The sequence below is a fragment of the Megalobrama amblycephala genome, unplaced genomic scaffold, assembly GCF_018812025.1.
Source record: "Megalobrama amblycephala isolate DHTTF-2021 unplaced genomic scaffold, ASM1881202v1 scaffold253, whole genome shotgun sequence".
NCBI lineage: Eukaryota > Metazoa > Chordata > Actinopteri > Cypriniformes > Xenocyprididae > Megalobrama > Megalobrama amblycephala.
Genome location: NW_025953340.1, coordinates 30,183 through 48,600, shown reverse-complemented (window position 1 = coordinate 48,600; position 18,418 = coordinate 30,183). Strand labels below are relative to the sequence as shown.

General features: G+C 38.1%; 1 protein-coding gene and 1 pseudogene across 1 annotated transcript; both read left to right on the top strand.

Moving 5' to 3' along the window:
- Window positions 1–2,368: 2,368 nt before the first annotated feature.
- Window positions 2,369–4,466, top strand: LOC125261050 (chymotrypsin-like protease CTRL-1). The gene is made up of 7 exons (XM_048179598.1): window positions 2,369–2,542; window positions 2,664–2,764; window positions 2,857–2,936; window positions 3,041–3,122; window positions 3,707–3,887; window positions 3,967–4,097; window positions 4,191–4,466. Exons 1-7 carry the CDS (start codon window positions 2,497–2,499, stop codon window positions 4,350–4,352), a joined length of 783 nt encoding a protein of 260 aa, XP_048035555.1. The 5' UTR covers window positions 2,369–2,496; the 3' UTR covers window positions 4,353–4,466.
- Window positions 4,467–15,358: 10,892 nt separating this feature from the next.
- Window positions 15,359–15,475, top strand: LOC125261071 (annotated as a pseudogene).
- The last annotated feature ends 2,943 nt before the right edge of the window (window positions 15,476–18,418 follow it).

Sequence of the window (18,418 nt, the reverse complement as noted above, 5' to 3'; positions counted from 1 at the left end):
GCAAAGTTGACTAGAAGGAAGAAATTGGTTAGGCAAAGGTGCAGGCACAAGCAACAGGGATGACCACAAGCTTGAGAATACTGTCAAGTAAAGCCGATTCTAACACTTGGGAGAGCTTCACAATGAGTCAAATGAAGCCGGAGTCAGCGCATCAAGAGTCACCACACTTAGACATCTTCAGGAAAAGGACTACCAAGCCACTTCTGAAACAGAAACAACATCAGAAGCATCTTACCTGGGCTAAGGAGAAAAATAACTGGACAGTGAACAGTGGTCGAAAGTCCTCTTTTCAGATAAAAGTAAATTTTGCATTTCATGTTGAAATCATGGTCCCAGAGTCTGAAGGAAGACTAGAGAGGCACAGAATCCAAGCTGCTTGAAGTCTAGTGTGAAGTTTCTGAAGTTAGTAATGATTTGGGGGGCCGTGACATCTGATGGTGTTGGTCCATTGTGTTTTATCAAGTGCAAAGTCAATGCAGCCATCTTCCAGGAGATTTTGGAGCACTTTATGCTTCCATCTGCTGACAAGCTTTATGGAGATGCTGATTTCCTTTTCCAGCAGGACTTTAGCACCTGCCCACAGTGCAAAAACCACTTCCAAGTGGTTTGCTGACCATGATATTACTGTGCTTTATTGGCCAGCCAACATGCCTGACCCCTGAATCTATGGGATATTTTCAAGAGAAAGACGAGAAACAGTCGACCCAACAATATATAGATGATCTGAAGGCTCAATAGTGCCCCAGCAGTGCCACAGGCTGATCACTTCCATGCCACACTTCACTGATGCTGTAATTTGTGCTAGGAGCAAGTCATTTGCTGTATAATGTGCTGCCGACCAAGTATTGAGTGTACAAATGAACATACTTTAAAGAACTTGAACTTTTCTGTTTTGAAAATTTTGATTGATCTTAGGAAATATTCTAATATTTTGAGATACAGCTCATGAAAGTCCAAAATCCAGTACGCTCTAATCATCAAAATTTAAAAAAAAAAAAAACCTTTTGAAATGTTTTACTTTACATGTAGGGAATCTAGAATATATGAAAGTTTCATTTTTTTAAATAATTTACAATAAAAAAATGAACTTTTTCACAATATTCTAATTATATGACCAGCACCTGTATTGTACACATTATAATGTTAACAACTTTAATATCAAAATAAAGCCAAAACAGCTAGCATTTAATTCAGCTTGAATCACAAAGATTTTGGTCACATTTTATTGCGATAGTCCACTTTAGACTTAAGTAACTTTGCAAGTACATGTCAACTAACTGTCTAGTAGAATGTTAGGTTAGGGTTAGATGTTAGGGTTTGGGTAAGTAGAATAAGTTACATGTACTTGCAAGTTGCAAAGTTACTTATAGCCAGTCTGATGTCTGGGGACCATCAAAAGTGTTAGCAGATATTAAAGGGATAGTTTACCCAAACATGAAAATTGTGTCATCACTTACTCACCCTTAAGTTGTTCCAAACCTGAGGTTTTTGTTGTTTTGTTGAACACACAAAAAAAGATATTTTAAAGAATGTTGGTAACCAAACAGTTGATGGTAGGACGTCAATGGCTAACGTCAACTGTATGGTTAACAACATTCTTTAAAATATCATCTTTTGTATTCAACAGAGCAAAGAAACTCATCCAGCAGAAACTTATTGAACAACATGAGAGTGAGTAAATGATGACAGAATTTTCATTTTTGGGTGAACTATCCCTTTTAAGCAGTCTACTAATACTCTAATGACTGGTAGTTGACAAGTAGTTGCAAAGTTACTTGAATGCCTAAGTGCCTAATGCCTAACTGTCGAAATAAAGTGTTACCTGATATTTAAACATTTGAAATCTTACAAAACTTGACTAAGACCCATCAAACTTTTGCAAAGTTGCATCAAACTGGCTTTATCTTCCACTCATAAATATGACATGTAGATTATGACATGACATGTAGAGCTCTCATAACTGATATAATCATAGTGTAACATAATCCCATGAATTTCACTCCCTCTTCAGTATCACTAGCTTGAGCAGGCATGCAAGTTTGAATATGAGGATTAGTTAACATCACAGATTTAATGGGAAAACAGCTAATTTACTGCAAGTTTGCTGAAACACTTTTAGGAAGAACTTCATTAAGGAAGCACTTTGCATGAAAATGAACAAAATTTCACAACAATAGCAACAACAAAACCTTCCCACTCAAAACATTTGATAACATACAATGACAGAGTTGAAGTCATGATGCCTGTCAAGGAAATAGACAGAAGTCATAAACCCCTTCAAACAATAGAGAATTCATCTTCTTTGCACATACGACAGTTTAAACAATGGAGATTCAGATTGTCTCCAACAGTGAACATTCCCGAGCTATGAGCTCATTGGAGCTGCTGGGATGGACCATGATCACATCCCACAATTAATAGATGCTGTAAATGATATAAAAGCAAGAGAGAGCACCTACAGAAACAACAGTGAGACATCACAAGCTCATCTACATCATGTTCTTCACCATCATCTGCCTTGCCCTGGTGGCCTCTGCTCTGGGTAAGTGTCTTCTTCAGAAGTTTGCAAGAAAAGTGATGGGTGATTATATATATTTACAAAATGCAAAACCTAAATAAAGAGCTTCATTCTTGTGTCATGAACTTCTGTTCTTTATCAACAGGTTGTGGAGTGCCGGCGATTAAGCCACAGACGATTGGCAGCAGGATTGTGAATGGACAGAATGCCATCTCTGGTTCTTGGCCCTGGCAGGTCTCTCTCCAGGTAACTGTGTATTGGTCGGGTTTTATCATGCATTTGCCTAATTTATTCAAAGAGTATATGTCATGTTTTCAATGCTTTTACCTCTGAAACAGCAAACCAACGGATTCCACTTCTGCGGTGGATCCCTGATCAACCAGAACTGGGTTCTCACTGCTGCTCACTGCGGTGTCAGGTAAGAGTCTTCAATCTGACAAATTTCACATACAATAGTTCTTAATAGATGCTGTTGCTCTTTTCTATTTACAGTTAGTTTTGTCTTTCTCTCTCTTTTTTTAGGGTTGGCAATCATCGTGTCATTCTTGGAGAACATGATCGTGGCTCCAATGTTGAACCCATCCAGGTCAAACTAGTGTCCAAGGTAACAATATTTAATGAACTTACTGGAACAGATGACACTGAAAAAAAGAGATCAGTTGAGTTTGCTTTTTTATGATCAATACAGATTACATAACAAATAGATTATTTATGCTATTTCTAAGTATCCAATTGATAAGCCATTTTTAGTTATTTTACTCTGTTCTTTGGTTTGGACATTATCTAACAATTATCGTACATATTTTTCATTTGTGATTTAATTATTTTTATTTAAAAAGTTAAACAGTGGTGTTTTTAATTGGTGAACCCGATATAAAAAAAATGGAAAAGCTCTATTAAGTTGAAAAGTGTAAAAATTGGTAAAAACAATATAGGTCAACATCTCTCTTTCTAATCAAAGATTTTATGTCATCTGTACTGTATGCTATTGTACTGCTAAAACTTGCCTTTACACATTTTTTTTTTTTTTTTTTTTTTTTTTGCTATTACATTTTTTCACATACACAACACAGCACAAGAAAGAAAACATCCAAACTTCTGATATAGGTATAAGAAAATGCTTACATCTTAGTTTACTTATAAAGTCAGCTTTCAATATTAACCATTCATCCTTATCTGTATATGCAGGTCATCACCCATCCGCTCTACAGCAGCACAACATTGAACAATGACATTGCGTTGCTGAAGCTTGCGTCTCCAGTTGTCTTCACTCCCCGTATCTCTCCTGTATGTCTGGCTCCATCAACCATCAACATCCTGCCTGGAACCCGCTGCTTCACCACTGGATGGGGCAGAACTGCCACCACATGTAAGTCGCCTCTTAGACAAGGACAAATTGTAAAAAATTACTGATCTGTCCTTTCTGATGTCTTCCTCTCTTTTGTCAGCGAGTCCTCGGATCCTGCAGCAGACAGGTCTGCCCATCATGAGTCCTGCTGTGTGCAGGCAGATCTGGGGTCAGAACAGAATCACTAATGCCATGATCTGTGCTGGAGCCTCTGGATCCTCATCTTGCCAGGTATATAAAGACAGATCAAGACAAACACATTCCCATATCAACTTTGCTGCTGTTTCAATCTCAAATGTGTGTTTGTGTCTGGGTTTCCCACAGGGTGATTCTGGTGGTCCTCTGGTGTGTGAGAGATCAGGGGTCTGGACTCTGGTGGGGTCTGTGTCCTGGGGCGCCAGGACTTGTGACACCAGTTCCCCTGCAGTCTACGCCCGCATCTCCCAACTGCGCTCCTGGATCGACAGGACTATCGCTTCCAACTAGAGTGCCAGTCTGAATATTTCTTGAATATTTCTAAGTCTGGACTTCTGATTACTTGTCTTTGACTTCATACTGTTTCCCCATTTCAGCTGTACAAATAATGAAAATGTGTCAATAAATGAGACGAAAAAAAATGGAATAAATAAAAAAATGTAATGAAGAATGTTGCAAAGTGTAATTAATGATCTGAACTTAAAATGTTATAGGAATATGTCGTCATGATCCACATAAAGTAAATCAGCAAAATGACAAAATAATATACTCCTTTATATTAAAGCATTTTAAAGTAATAATATAAAACAACTCCACTTTCACAATGACAGAAACTGATGCAAGATACAACTAAGACATAGTAACTTTCAAAGAAATGTTCTCACATGTAATCATTTGCCTTATCAATGATGTTCTCTTACCACCAAACCTAAAAGCATGAAGACTGATGAAAACTCAAAAAAATCTTTCTGATCATTTTAAAAAACCATGTTATGATGCAAATCCGTCCTCTATCCATAGTGTTGTAACACATGTAGCTTGTTGCTTCAACAGCCAAGGAAAGTTAAATATTGCATGCATTTTTTTGTACTTAAAGGTGACCTATTATGCCACTTTTGACAAGATGTAATATAATTTTAATATAATTACCCCGATTTGGGTGTGAGCAAAAACGAGCTGTTTTTGTGGGTGGGTTGCTTTAAATGCAAATGAGCTCCCAAGCTTGCTCGTCATGCCAATACAGATGCATACATAATGCAGAATCTCACATAGCAAATATGGATCATTACAAACTGTTCTTGATGCAGCATATAACATATGGCAAGTATTTTGTGGATGTTTGCTAAAATTTGATTCTGAATGGGTTTGATAGTGTACTGCACGGCTAACATGGCTAAAGTTACACACCGTTGGAGAGACTCAATAAGAATGAAGATGCGTTTATGAATTAAACAGACTACACGTGTTTTTGTGTTAAAAATGAAAGTAACGAAATGGCTCTGGTCTCTGTGAATACAGTAAGAAACAATGGTAACTTAAGCCACATTTAATAGTACATTAGCAACTTGCTAACAAAACACATTCAGGTAGCCAATTTACAAACATCACAAAATAAATATATATGAAATTGGATCAGCGGTATCGATCTATCTTTGAGAATCAACTTCTGTGCAAATCCTGTTTTACTGACCCTCGTGTCGTGTGTAGCATTCTAGTTTTAATGACTTATGGTCACCGTGATTTTGCCAAGTAAGACATCTTTGTTGATCCTGGAACAACATTCCAATCAACCAATCAGATTTGAAGGACAAGTTTACAGTTTATGTCAAGTTTAGGCTTGCAACCAGGATTAGTTGCTTCTACATCAGTGTTATTCACCTATCTTTCCTCTCTGATTTTAGGGATAAGTTATGGGTAGGATTAGGTTTAGGGGTAGGAATAGGGTTAAGACAAAATTTTCAGACTGGAATGTTGTTCCAGGATCAACAAAATATGTTGCTCAGATATATATATAATATAGCTCAGATGCCAGGAGACTCGTAGGTTTGCTATTATAGCCATTAACAGATCAGTGATAATGTTTACATAACTGAGACATATCACAAGCTCAGGGACGGTCGTTCTTGAGTGCTGCTGTCCTGCGGAGTTTTGCTTTGACACAACTCACCTTCCTTCATGTAGGTTTAGTAATCCTGAAGACATTCAAGTGTGTTTGATCAGCGTTGTAGCTAAACTTCAGGACAGCTGCTACTGCAGCTGCACTCCAGGACCAGTGTTACTCATCACTTGCAAAAACAATGGCAGCGCCGTGGGTGGAAACATACAGATTCAGGGGGCGGTAATATTATAATAAGACCCTCTACCTACGTCACATAGGGAGCAAAATCAGAACGGCTCAAATTTTCACATGCTTGCAGAGAAAGGTTTACCAAAACAAAGTTACTGGGTTGTCCTTTTTCACATTTTCTGTGCTAATAGATGCACCAGTGACATGATTATAGCACTTAAACATGGGAAAAATCAGCTTTTCATGATATGACCCCTTTAATTTGCTCCTTTAAATTCATAATCTGTATCTTTTGTACATTCTGCTCCCTAGTATAATGATGATCTGCGTGCAATAAAGGCATCCTGTCATAAAATGGAGCATAGGTGGTGTCTGTCTGGTTCGACTTAATAACCAGGCCTGGCAAGACCACTTACATAAATATAAGGCTGAAATTGTATCAGCCAGGTTTGATTATTTTTTTACAGATAATTGTCAATAATCAAAGAAATTCTAGACAACCGTTACATTCCATTAACAAACTCTCTAATGTCCCTGCTTCAACTCACCTTTGTAATAAGTTTCTTTAGTCCCTTTCAAGATTGATAATGCTTGTAAATGCTACTCATCCTTCATCTGCTTCTCCTCTAAATATTTCAGATTTTTCTGGCACTCAAATTTCTCCACACTAGACTTTCATTCTCTTAGTAATGAGGTTTCACAAATGAAAGCTGCTGATCCACAATTGATCCTATACCAACTGTTACCAATACCAATATTGTCTGTTTCAATCATGCTTTGCTTCCTTGTGTCCTGTTGTTTTGGGTATTATAAATGACTCCCTGTGCACTGGTGTTGTGCCATCATCATTAAAAATTTCTGCTGTTACCCCTGTACCAAAAAAAAAAACATGGACTTAGATAATCTTAAAGGTGCTGTAGAACGTCTTTTTAAAAGATATAATATCAGTCTAAGGTGTCCCCTGAATGTGTCTGTGAAGTTTCAGCTCAAAATACCCCATAGATTTTTTTTAATTAATTTTTTTAACTGCCTATTTTGGGGCATCATTAAATATGAGCCGATTTAGGCTGCGGCTCCTTTAAATGCTCACGCTCCCCGCCCACGGAGCTCGCGCTTGCCTTTAACAGCATAAACAAAGTTCACACAGCTAATATAACCCTCAAAATGGATCTTTACAAAGTGTTCGTCATGCAGCATGTCTAATCATTTGGTTCTGAATGAGTTTGATAGTGCTCCGTGGCTAAAGTTAACATTACACACTGTTGGAGAGATTTATAAAGAATGAAGTTGTGTTTATGAATTATACAGACTGTGCGTGTTTTTAAAAATGAAAATAACGACAGTCTTGTCTCCGTGAATACAGTAAGAAACGATGGTAACTTTAACCACATTTAACAGTACATTAGCAACATGCTAACGAAACATTTAGAAAGACAATTTACAAATATCACTAAAAATATCATGTAATCATGGATCAATTCAGTTATTATTGCTCCATCTGCCATTTTTCGCTGTTGTCCTTGCTTGCTTACCTAGTCTGATGATTCAGCTGTCCACATCCCGATGTCCTGCCCTTGTCTAATGCTTGAACATGGGCTGGCATATGCAAATATTGGGGGTGTACACCCCGACTGTTACGTAACAGTCAGTGTTATGTTGAGATTCGTCCTGTTCGTCGGAGGTCTTTTAAACAAATGAGATTTATATAAGAAGGAGGAAACAACAGTGTTTGAGACTCACTGTATGTCATTTCTATGTACTGAACTCTTGTTATTTAACTATGCCAAGATAAATTCAATTTTTTGATTCTAGAGGGCACCTTTAATATTTTTTGTCCCATTTCCAATCTTTATTCAATCTATGATCTTCATCTAATCTACCCATTCAAATCTATATTCAAAACCCAATGATAATGTGGCTGTGGCCTTTCTTTCTCAATGTATTTCTGAGATTTTAAAAAAATGGATGTATCCACCAGCTACGTAAAGCTGGGTTATTAACCTTATGTGGATGGCTCTAAAATTTGGGGGTGATATTTGATGCTAATTTAACATTTGATCATGATGTTAGAATACTGTCAAAACATCTTTTTTCATCTTAGAAATATTGCAAGACTAAGTTGATTAACATTTTTGTACTTCCCCACATTGATGCTGGCTGGTGTTTCAAAAGCTACCCTAAATAAATTACAGTTTGTGCAAAATCCTGTTGGTAGAATCCTGACTAGGAACAGGACAATATCACTCCTGTTGTGGAGTACTTACACTGGCTCCCTGTCAGGTTTCATGTTGATTTAAAAAAAAAATCATGCCTACCTAAGGCTTTGCATAGTTTGGTTCCTCAATCTTTGTTAGAGCTTATAACCCCCTACACCCCAACACGTGATCTCCGCATCTCCAAAACAGGTCTTTTAACTGTTCCGACAACTTGCGCACCTCCGAAATAAACACAAGAGATGTGCATTGAGGACTGCGCATTCGCTTGATCCAGCCTGAAAAATACATTTTTTTTTTTTTTTTTTTTTGATGATTCGAGCATTTAGAAACAAAATTTATGAGACAGTTGTTGTCAGATTTCATTGGTGATTTCAAATATGAAATTTAATCGAAAGCTTGGCAAACAGCTTTGGACAATTTTATGTTTCCCCATTCAGAGAGATAGGAGCTGCACTTGCATGCCCGAAAGGCATTTCAAAGATGACCGCCGAGTGAAATGACTTGTCTTAAAGGGACTTTGATATATCCACATATAATAAATGAGGCAAGGGTGTAGAGTTACATTCAAGCCATTTAAAAACATGAAGATATTTTTATTTTTTCCACAGGAAAAAAATGTTTAAATGTGTCATTTTGGTGATCAAAGATGAGTTTTAAGGGATAAATTTATTGACTACAGGGGAACTTTAAAACTCACTTTTGTAGGGTAGCTTTTATTTGATTACTCATCATGACACATTGAAAATGTTTTCTTAGAATGCAGTAAAGATGGCTGCTCAATCTGTTTAGTCAGTAAATGTTTGCTAAAGCCACAGTACAAAACGTATGTAGTGCTGAATAATTCTGATTGCTAATAGATAACAGATGAGCTCCACTTGTTTAATTAATTTTACTGAACGAGTTAAAAAGCCTCATTCTGATGAATGTCAGTTAATCTACTTTAAAAGAGAAATTACTTGGGAACTAAAACTGTAATTTTTTTAGATATACAAGAATTTACAAAAGATTGTAAGAAAAGATATTTTTACTTACAATTTTAGGAAAAGTATTTTGGAATTTTACTGACTGACAAGTAACCATATGCAGTGTTGGGGAAAGTTACTTTTAAAAATAATGAGTTACAACATTGCATTGCTCCCTAAAAATATAACTAATTGTGTTACTTAGTTACTGGGCTGGGCCTGCTTGTTCAATTTTTAATAACAAAAATACAAACTTTACATTTTTGACAAATATAAAGGCCCACACCAAAAGTTGAAATGAATAAGCCTCAGGCTGAAGTAAATGCAAATTCATGCCTGTACAGTAGAGGGCACAACTCAAACAAATTTTCAGCTGTGCTGCCATTCTGGATGAAGAAGAATAGGACACAAGAAAGGAAAGTTCAACACTTTTCAGCAATAAAAACAAAACAAGTAATTTTTGCTTATTAGTATGGATTGAGTTGGATCATCAAAGATCAGCAGCAAAGACATTGATTTAAAAAAAGTAAGAATACAGTATATTTGTGTTATTCAACATAGAATATTACACAAATGCAATAATTAAATAGGCCTGATTTTGGATTTCACTGTTTTTTATTCATCTTGAGGAATACTGAATCTGTTTTGTGCAAGTGAAATAAGTAATTGCATGTTCACATTTAGTCTAGAACTACAATACTCATTGTGTCTCACAGAGCACACAACACTTCTGCACTTACTCCCCGGAGAGGCGTCGGTCCAATACATGTGAAAACAAGGTAACTTGCGTGTAACACAGTTCGTATATATATGGGAAGAAGGAGGCGGGAACCGGCGAACATTTAACAAACTTTAATACCAAAATAAACAAATACAAAACGAAAGTAATGCCGGCAGACCCTCACGGACGTCTGCCGGTAATACAGAACATAATAAGACATAAAATAAAGTTCCAGGCCTGGTCCTCTTCTCGTCCTTCACTGTCGTCGCTCCTCCTTTTATGGCTTCCGGAGCTCCTTCCGTGAGAGACTCAAGGCCGGTGCGCCTCCCAGGTGGGGCTTATTAACTCTCACACCACCGGCCTCGCGCCGTTCCCTCACGGCTCTCGCCCGCCTTGGTTGCCACATACCCCCATCGCCCCTCGCAGGCCGGGGGGTACTCCCGCGACTGCGCTTACTCCCCCTGCGAGGGGCGATGGGGGTCTGGCGGCGGCCGCAGCACCTGGGGGTAAGGACAGACGAGACGAGAGAAAGGAGATGGAAACAAGGGGAGCGACAGGATGAGAGAGGGAAAAGAAAGAAAAGAAAAAAAAAAATTCTGGGTCCGGTTCCCAAACACACTGCCGCTCGGTCCTCAGCCTGCCGAGAGGCTCTTCCTCGCAGGTTCCATGCGATGGCACTGGACGCTTGGTGGACAGGCCCGAATCCTCGACCGCCTCCTGACAGGCCGGTGATGGCTCCTCTGGTTGAGGGCAGCCAGCAGCGAGTCCACCGTCCCCTGCTCCTCCCTTTCATGGTGGACGGTAGCAGGCTCCGGCCCATGGCAGACGACGGCACTACCTCCGCTCCCTCCAGGACAGGCAGCCGCCCCACCTTGTCCCAGGAGCACGGTATCCGGGTCTCCGTCCCACCTTTCACAAGGCTCCAGTACCACCGCCTCAGGGCAGCCTCTCGCGGTCTTCACTCCCGCACTGCCCGAACTCCGCAGCACCGCGATCCCCCTCAGCAACGAGGGCTCTCCAGCAGCATGTCCCTCCTTCCTCCCAGGTTTCGGCACCAATGTAACACAGTTCGTATATACGGGAAGAAGGAGGTGGGAACCGGCAAACATTTAACAAACTTTAATACCAAAATAAACAAATACAAAATGAAAGTAATGCCGGCAGACCCTCGCGGACATCTGCCGGCCACACAAACATAATAAAACATAAAATAATAGTCCAGGCCTGGTCCTCTCTCGTCCTTCACTGTCGTCGCTCCCCCTTTTATGCTTCCGGAGCTCCTCTGTGAGAGACTCCCAGGTGGGGCTCATTAACTCTCGCGCCACCGGCCTCGCGCCATTCCCTCACGGCTCTCGCCCGCCTTGGTCGCCACATTGCGTTACTTATTTGAAAAAGTAACTCAGATATTGTGTTGTAAATTTAAAAGTAATGTGTTACTCTACTAGTTACTCGAAAAAAAGTAATCTGATTATGTAACTCGCGTTACTTGTAATGCATTACCCCCAACATGGACCATATGACAAAATTAAACAGAAAAATAAAATAATAAAAAGTTAACTATCTATAATGAAAATAATAAAATATATGTTAGGCCCACCAAAAATATTGAGTGATAATGTTCTTGTTTGTTTTTAAACTAATATCAAAACTATTTCAATTAAAAAAAAAAAAATGTTAATTGAAATAAACCTGAAATAAAATGAAAATGTAAATAAAATAAATATTAGATGAAAAGCTTAATGATGATTAAAAATGATGATTAAAAATGATGATTAAAAATGTTGCTTTGGCATCTAAATAAAATAAGTTGTAGTTGAAGTACTAAAAGTGCTAAAAACTAAAACTGATATGAAAATTAAAGCTAAACAGTAACATAAAAAAAAAAAACATAACATAAAAAATGACTAAAATTAACTAAATTACTAAAACTAAAATGTGTTTTTAGTATTTTTAACTAAAATTAAAATGAAAAATAAATATAAATGCAAATGCTAATTTAAAATATTAATAAACTTCATAAAAGTATATAAATAATACTACTTTAAACTTTGTAGTCTTTTCTAGCAACCATATATTCTTTGTCATATCCAGAAAGAGGCAATAACTTCATTTTATGTTCCATTGTATGTATTAGTCCACAAACTGACTAATGGAAAAATTCCTTCTGCCCAAAAACAATGGTGCTGACTAGAAGGAAATCTCAACCGTGAAACACATACAGTCTGAGAACAATTAACTGTTGCTTAATCCTGGTATTCAGGGTTAAGATTTACTTACAACGCGACAGTCTGGCAGATCCGGTTCTTGGCCAGTTATGTAGACCTTTGTCAATTTTGGTGATGCATGTTTTGGTGATTTATGACCTGGCTATGATTTTATGACATTACTGGTTTCAGTTGCACAAATAGTGAATCTGCACACACACACACACACACACACACACACACACACACACACACACACATTTTTATATAAAAATAAAACTGACAAGACTACAAGAACAATGTCACTAGAGTCCACTGAACTGAACTGAACTGAACTATACTTGTGGCTTTCTGAAAGATAAGCAGCAGCTAGTGAGGCTGGGAAAACCCACATCCAGGACCCTCACTATCAGCACTGGCGCTCCTCACTCAGGGTTGTGTTCTCTTGCCACTGCTCTTCTCCCTCTACACAAATGACTGCACTTCAAAAGACCCATCTGTCAAGCTCCTGATGTTTGCAGACAACACCACTGCAGAGAGGATTATTGGTGCCCCCCTGCTCACCCTCCAGGACCTGTACTCTTCCAGAGTGAGGAAAAGGGCAGGTAAAACCTTCACAGACTCCACTCATCCTGGCCATAATCTATCTGAACTGTTGCATCTGGACGGCACTTCAGATAACTAGGCACTAGAACATCTAGGCACAGGAACAGCTTCTTCCACAAGCCATTTCCCTACTTCAGCTCTTAAATGCCTCCCAAGGCAAATACCTGTAAGTGCAACACCTCACTGCTTAGTGCAATATCTATGTAAATTTAGTTGATATTACTCATAATAGTGTAATTTTCATAATCTACACGTTTATTATGACTAAATCTATACATTTCTACTTTTTTATTCTTAAATGTATCACTATATTTCTTGTTGTTGTATTTGTATTTGTGCAATGGATGCTTCAGTACTAAGAAAAAAAATGCATTGTGTGTACAAGCACCCTTGGCAATAAAGCTCTTTCTGACTTGTATTTATAACTCTCATTTTCTCTCTTCTCCTGATCATCCACTAGAGGTCAGTAATAATCTATTAAGAGACCTTGAGTTTGGCAGGTGTGAGGCAAACATTTTCTTCAAAAGTAACAATACAGTAGCAAGAAAAAAATAGCAATAAATATTAATACTGTTTACCATAATTATTTAGTATAAATAACAAATGAAATATATATTTTTAACATATAACAATACAACAAATGTTTGCCTTCACTTCATTTTATAATGCAAAAGATTTCACAAGTTTGCACTTGCCCATTCAGTCTGAATGGTTAAAGGTAAAACAAATGTGGCTTGCTGTCCTTGAAGGAGGCTCGAACCCGAGGCTCGGCTTGAGCTCAGAGTTAAACCAACCTATAACAGTACTGCGTAGAGGGAGAATAAGAGAGATAGAGGAGTGTGTGTGTCTGCGTATATATGCACATATACACCATCAGGGGTCTTATAGAGTCCATGCCTCGGCAGGGTCGGTGCTGTTTTAGAAGCATATTATATATGTGTGTGTGACTGGTCATATATATATATATATATATATATATATATATATATATATATATATATATATATATATATATATACAGTCCAAAAGTTTGGAACCACTAAGATTTTTAATGTTTTTAAAAGAAGTTTCATCTGCTCACCAAGGCTACATTTATTTAATTAAAAATACAGTAAAAACAGTAATATTGTGAAATATTATTACAATTTAAAATAACTGTTTTCTATTTGAATATATTTCACAAAGTAATTTATTCCTGTGATGCAAAGCTGAATTTTCAGCATCATTACTCCAGTCTTCAGTGTCACATGATCCTTCAGAAATCATTCTAATATGCTGATCTGCTGCTCAAGAAACATTTAATGTGTACAATTGTACAAAATATTTGTGTACAATATTTTTTTTCAGGATTATTTGATGAATAGAAAGTTCAAAAGAACAGTGTTTATCTGAAATCTAATCTTTTGTAACATTATAAATGTCTTTACTGCCACTTTTGATTGATTTAATGCATCCTTGCTGAATAAAAGTATTCATTTCTTTAATTTCTTTTAAAAAGAAATAAAAAAAAAAATTCTTACTGACCCCAAACTTTTGAACGGTAGTGTATAATGCTACAGAAGCTTTGTATTTCAGATAAATGCTGTTCTTTTGAACTTTCTATTCATCAAGGAATCCTGAAAAAAAAAGTACACAACTGTTTTCAACATTGAAAATAATCATAAATGTTTATTGAGCAGCAAATCAGCATATTAGAATGATTTCTGAAGGATCATGTGACACTGAAGACTGGAGTAACGATGCTGAAAATTCAGCTTTGCATCACAGGAATAAATTACTTTGTCAAATATATTTAAATAGTACACAGTTATTTTAAATTGTAATAATATTTCACAATATTACTGTTTTTTACTGTATTTTTAATTAAATAAATGTAGCCTTGGTGAGCAGACGAAACTTCTTTTAAAAACATTAAAAATCTTAGTGGTTCCAAACCAGACTGTACTGTATATATATATATATATATATATATATATATATATATATATATATATATATATATATATATGAAGGTGTCCAAGGTGGAGCTGCCATGGATTGAACTTGTTGGTCCAGCACATCACAAATGCTCAACTGGATTAAGATCTGGGGAATCTGTAGGCCAAAGCAACACCTTAAATCATGTTCCTCCTACCATTCCTGAACAATGTGTGCAGTGTGGCAGGGTGCATTATCCTGCTGAAAAAGTCCACTTCCACCAGGGAACACCATTGTCATGAAGCAGTTTATCTGGTCTGCAACAATGTTTAGGTAGGCCGCATGTGTCAAATTCATATAGTCAGACTCAGGGTTTCCCAGAAGAACATTGCCCAGAGCATCACACTCCTTCCATCAGCTTCCACCCATTGTAGATGCTTTCAGCAGTGGACAGGGGTCATCATAGCACTCTGATTGGTCTGCGGCTACGCAGCCACATACACAGCAGATTGTGTTATGACATTTCTCCCATAACCATAATTAAATCTGTTAATCTTCTGATTGGTCAGTTTGAATGTCTCACATTTGGGTTTCAGTCACACAGTCAGCAGCCATATCACCCTGTAGCCCAAGACTGGTTGCCCACTGAAGCTAAGCAGGGCTGAGCCTGGTTAGTACCTGGATGGGAGACCTCCTGGGAAAACCAGGTAGCTGCTGGAAGAGGTGTTAGTGAGGCCAGCAGGGGGTGCTCACCCTGTGGTCTGTGTGGGTCCTAACGCCCCAGTATAGTGATGGGGACACTGTACTGAAACAAGCACCGTCCTTCGGATGAGACGTTAAACCGAGGTCCTGACTCTCTGTGGTCATTAAAAATCCCATGGCACTTCTCGTAAAGAGTAGGGGTGTAACCCCGGTGTCCTGGCCAAATTCCCTCCATAGGCCGATACCAATCATGGCCTCCTAATAATCCCCATCCATTGAATTGGCTCTTTCACTCGCTCTCCTCTCCACCTTCAGCTGGTGTGTGGTGAGCGCACTGGCGCCGTTGTACTGTGGCTGCCGTCGCATCATCCAAGTGGATGCTGCACACTGGTGGTGGATGAGGAGAGACCCCTGATATGATTGTAAAGCGCTTTGGGTGTACAGTAGTACATATGAAAGCGCTATATAAATGCCTCATTCATTCATTCATTCATTCACATGGTCAAGGAACGGATAAAAGAAGATTGTAACTGTTGCTCTGGTCTCTTTTTCTTGGGCTCTTCTTTTCTCTGCTCTTTTTACTGGCTCTATTTGTATTCATGCCCATTTCTCCTGTATCCAACACCTTGATTATGAGAATTGATTTATTTCCTACCATCTAATCTACGTTGTCCATAATATGCGGCCTTGTTAGGAGATAATCAACAATATTCGCTTCACCTGTGACTGGTCATAATATTCATCATTTTAAATATATATATATATATATATATATATATATATATATATACACACACACACACACACACTTTTTACATAAAAAAAAAACAAAAACAATTTAGTAAGATTTATAAGCTGTTTTCCTCAAGGGGACCAAAACATAAGGAATTTTCTTAACAAATATATTTATTTTGTGATAATACATTTGTTACATCAGACAAACCAATACACAACCACAATGTATTAAAGAACACATCTGATAGACCATTGAAACAATTTATTTTCTATTCATAAAAGTTTTCAAACACCCCAGTGACTTTCTCTAAAGTCACTTCTCAATTTTTGCATTACATAATTATAAGGTTCTTTCTGCATTCTGAGCAGGTTTGAGATATTCAGCTTCAAAGTTTTTGCATCCCATATTCCTTTGTAGATAGGACCTTTTTGTTTTCTAAAAAAAGTCTCAAAATGTACACAACTTAAAAAAAAAAAAAAATCACATCAAATAATGTAAATAAGTTACAGAATAAGAATATGCAAATAACTTAATTTTGAAAAAAAAAAAAAAAAAAAAAAAAAAAAACAGCATGATTACTTAAAAAAATAGCTTATACTCAAGACAAAACCACAACTCAGACAATAATTTAAGGCACTCTTGCACATTGCTTCATGGAATGTAAATTTCCACCAAATGGTAGCTAGTATTTTTTTTTTAAATAAATTTATAGGGTTACTATCTGTTGTGTTTATGCTGTACGAGTAAGGTGCAGATAAAGGCCAGGACATGCATTATTTACACGCATTATTATATTAACAGAAAACTTTACTCTCCATTTCTTAGGCACAGAACATGAGCACTAGCTCGTCAGTAACATGCGCATAGTCAAAATCCCTAGATCTAATTGGCAGATGGAGCAACCAATAGGGCATATATTGATTCAGACATGTGATTGGCTTTTGCCTAAACACCAGAACACTACACTATCCACCTTTTATAGAAAATAAAACTGAATGATATGCCAAATTATATGGTATTGTGTTAGCAGAGCTATGTGGGCTGAAAAGGGTGTTTCACTTGACACCTCACCTTCACACGGTCACAGAGTCAGATACACCCTTAGCACCCACCAAGAGTGTGTGGGTGATAAGTAAAGCCTCCACGCTCTTTTGTCTCCGAACTGCCCACTGTAGATGGATGTGACTTCAGTCCCAGACTCTCTCACTCTCTTGGAACCAATGATGGACAGATGGAATTTTGGAAGGCTCACCTGACCAGGGAATCAGGGGCGGTTGGTAGCCGAGTATACACTGGAAAGTTATTAGTCCTGTGGTGGCTAGACACAGAGAGTTCTGTTCATAATCAGCCTATGGGAGGAAACGGCTCTAGCTGTCTTGGCAATCATGACAATATGACCGCAGGTATAACCTGATCTGTTCTGCTCAGTCTGGCTGTTGGACTGCGGGCGTTACCCAGATGACAGGCTTGCCATGACTCTGAGAAGTTGGAAAAGGCTCCCCATACTCTGGGATAAATTGGGGACCACGGTCGGAGATGATAGATCTGGAGATGATAGATCCGGAGGCGGTAGATCCTTCTCCTATTTGGCACCTAAACTCTGGAACAATCTTCCTAGCATTGTTCGGGAAGCAGACACAGTCTGTCAGTTTAAATCTAGACTAAAAACACATCTCTTTAACCTGGCATACACATAACACATTATCAATTTATATTTTCAAATCCGTTAAAGGATTATTAGGCTGCATAAATTAGGTCAGCCGGAACCGGGAACACTTCCTATAACACCAGATGTACTCGTTACATCAGAAGAAGAATGGCATCTACGCTAATATTAGTCTTTCTATTGATCCCGAGGTTTACCGTAGTCAACCGGATCCGGGCCGTATCCAGATGAGACAGAGGGCGAGCCCTGACACAACCACAATGCAGCCCTGAAGTATCAGCAGAGATCGAGTCAACTAGATCATCTTGTGAGATCGACACGACGGCCAGTCCACAGTTCCTCATCCATTGTAAAGGCCTCATCGACATGACAGCCAGTAGCACAGTTCCTCAACAAACCGTCCATACCGGAATGATGAATATGATCCTCAACCGGATGGAACTGGAATAAATACTTTGAATGTTGCGATCCTATCAGACTTATGATAGCAACCTGAATCGTAACAAAGCACTGCTCGCCAGAGGAGAACTGGCCCCCTGACTAAGCCTGGTTTCTCCCA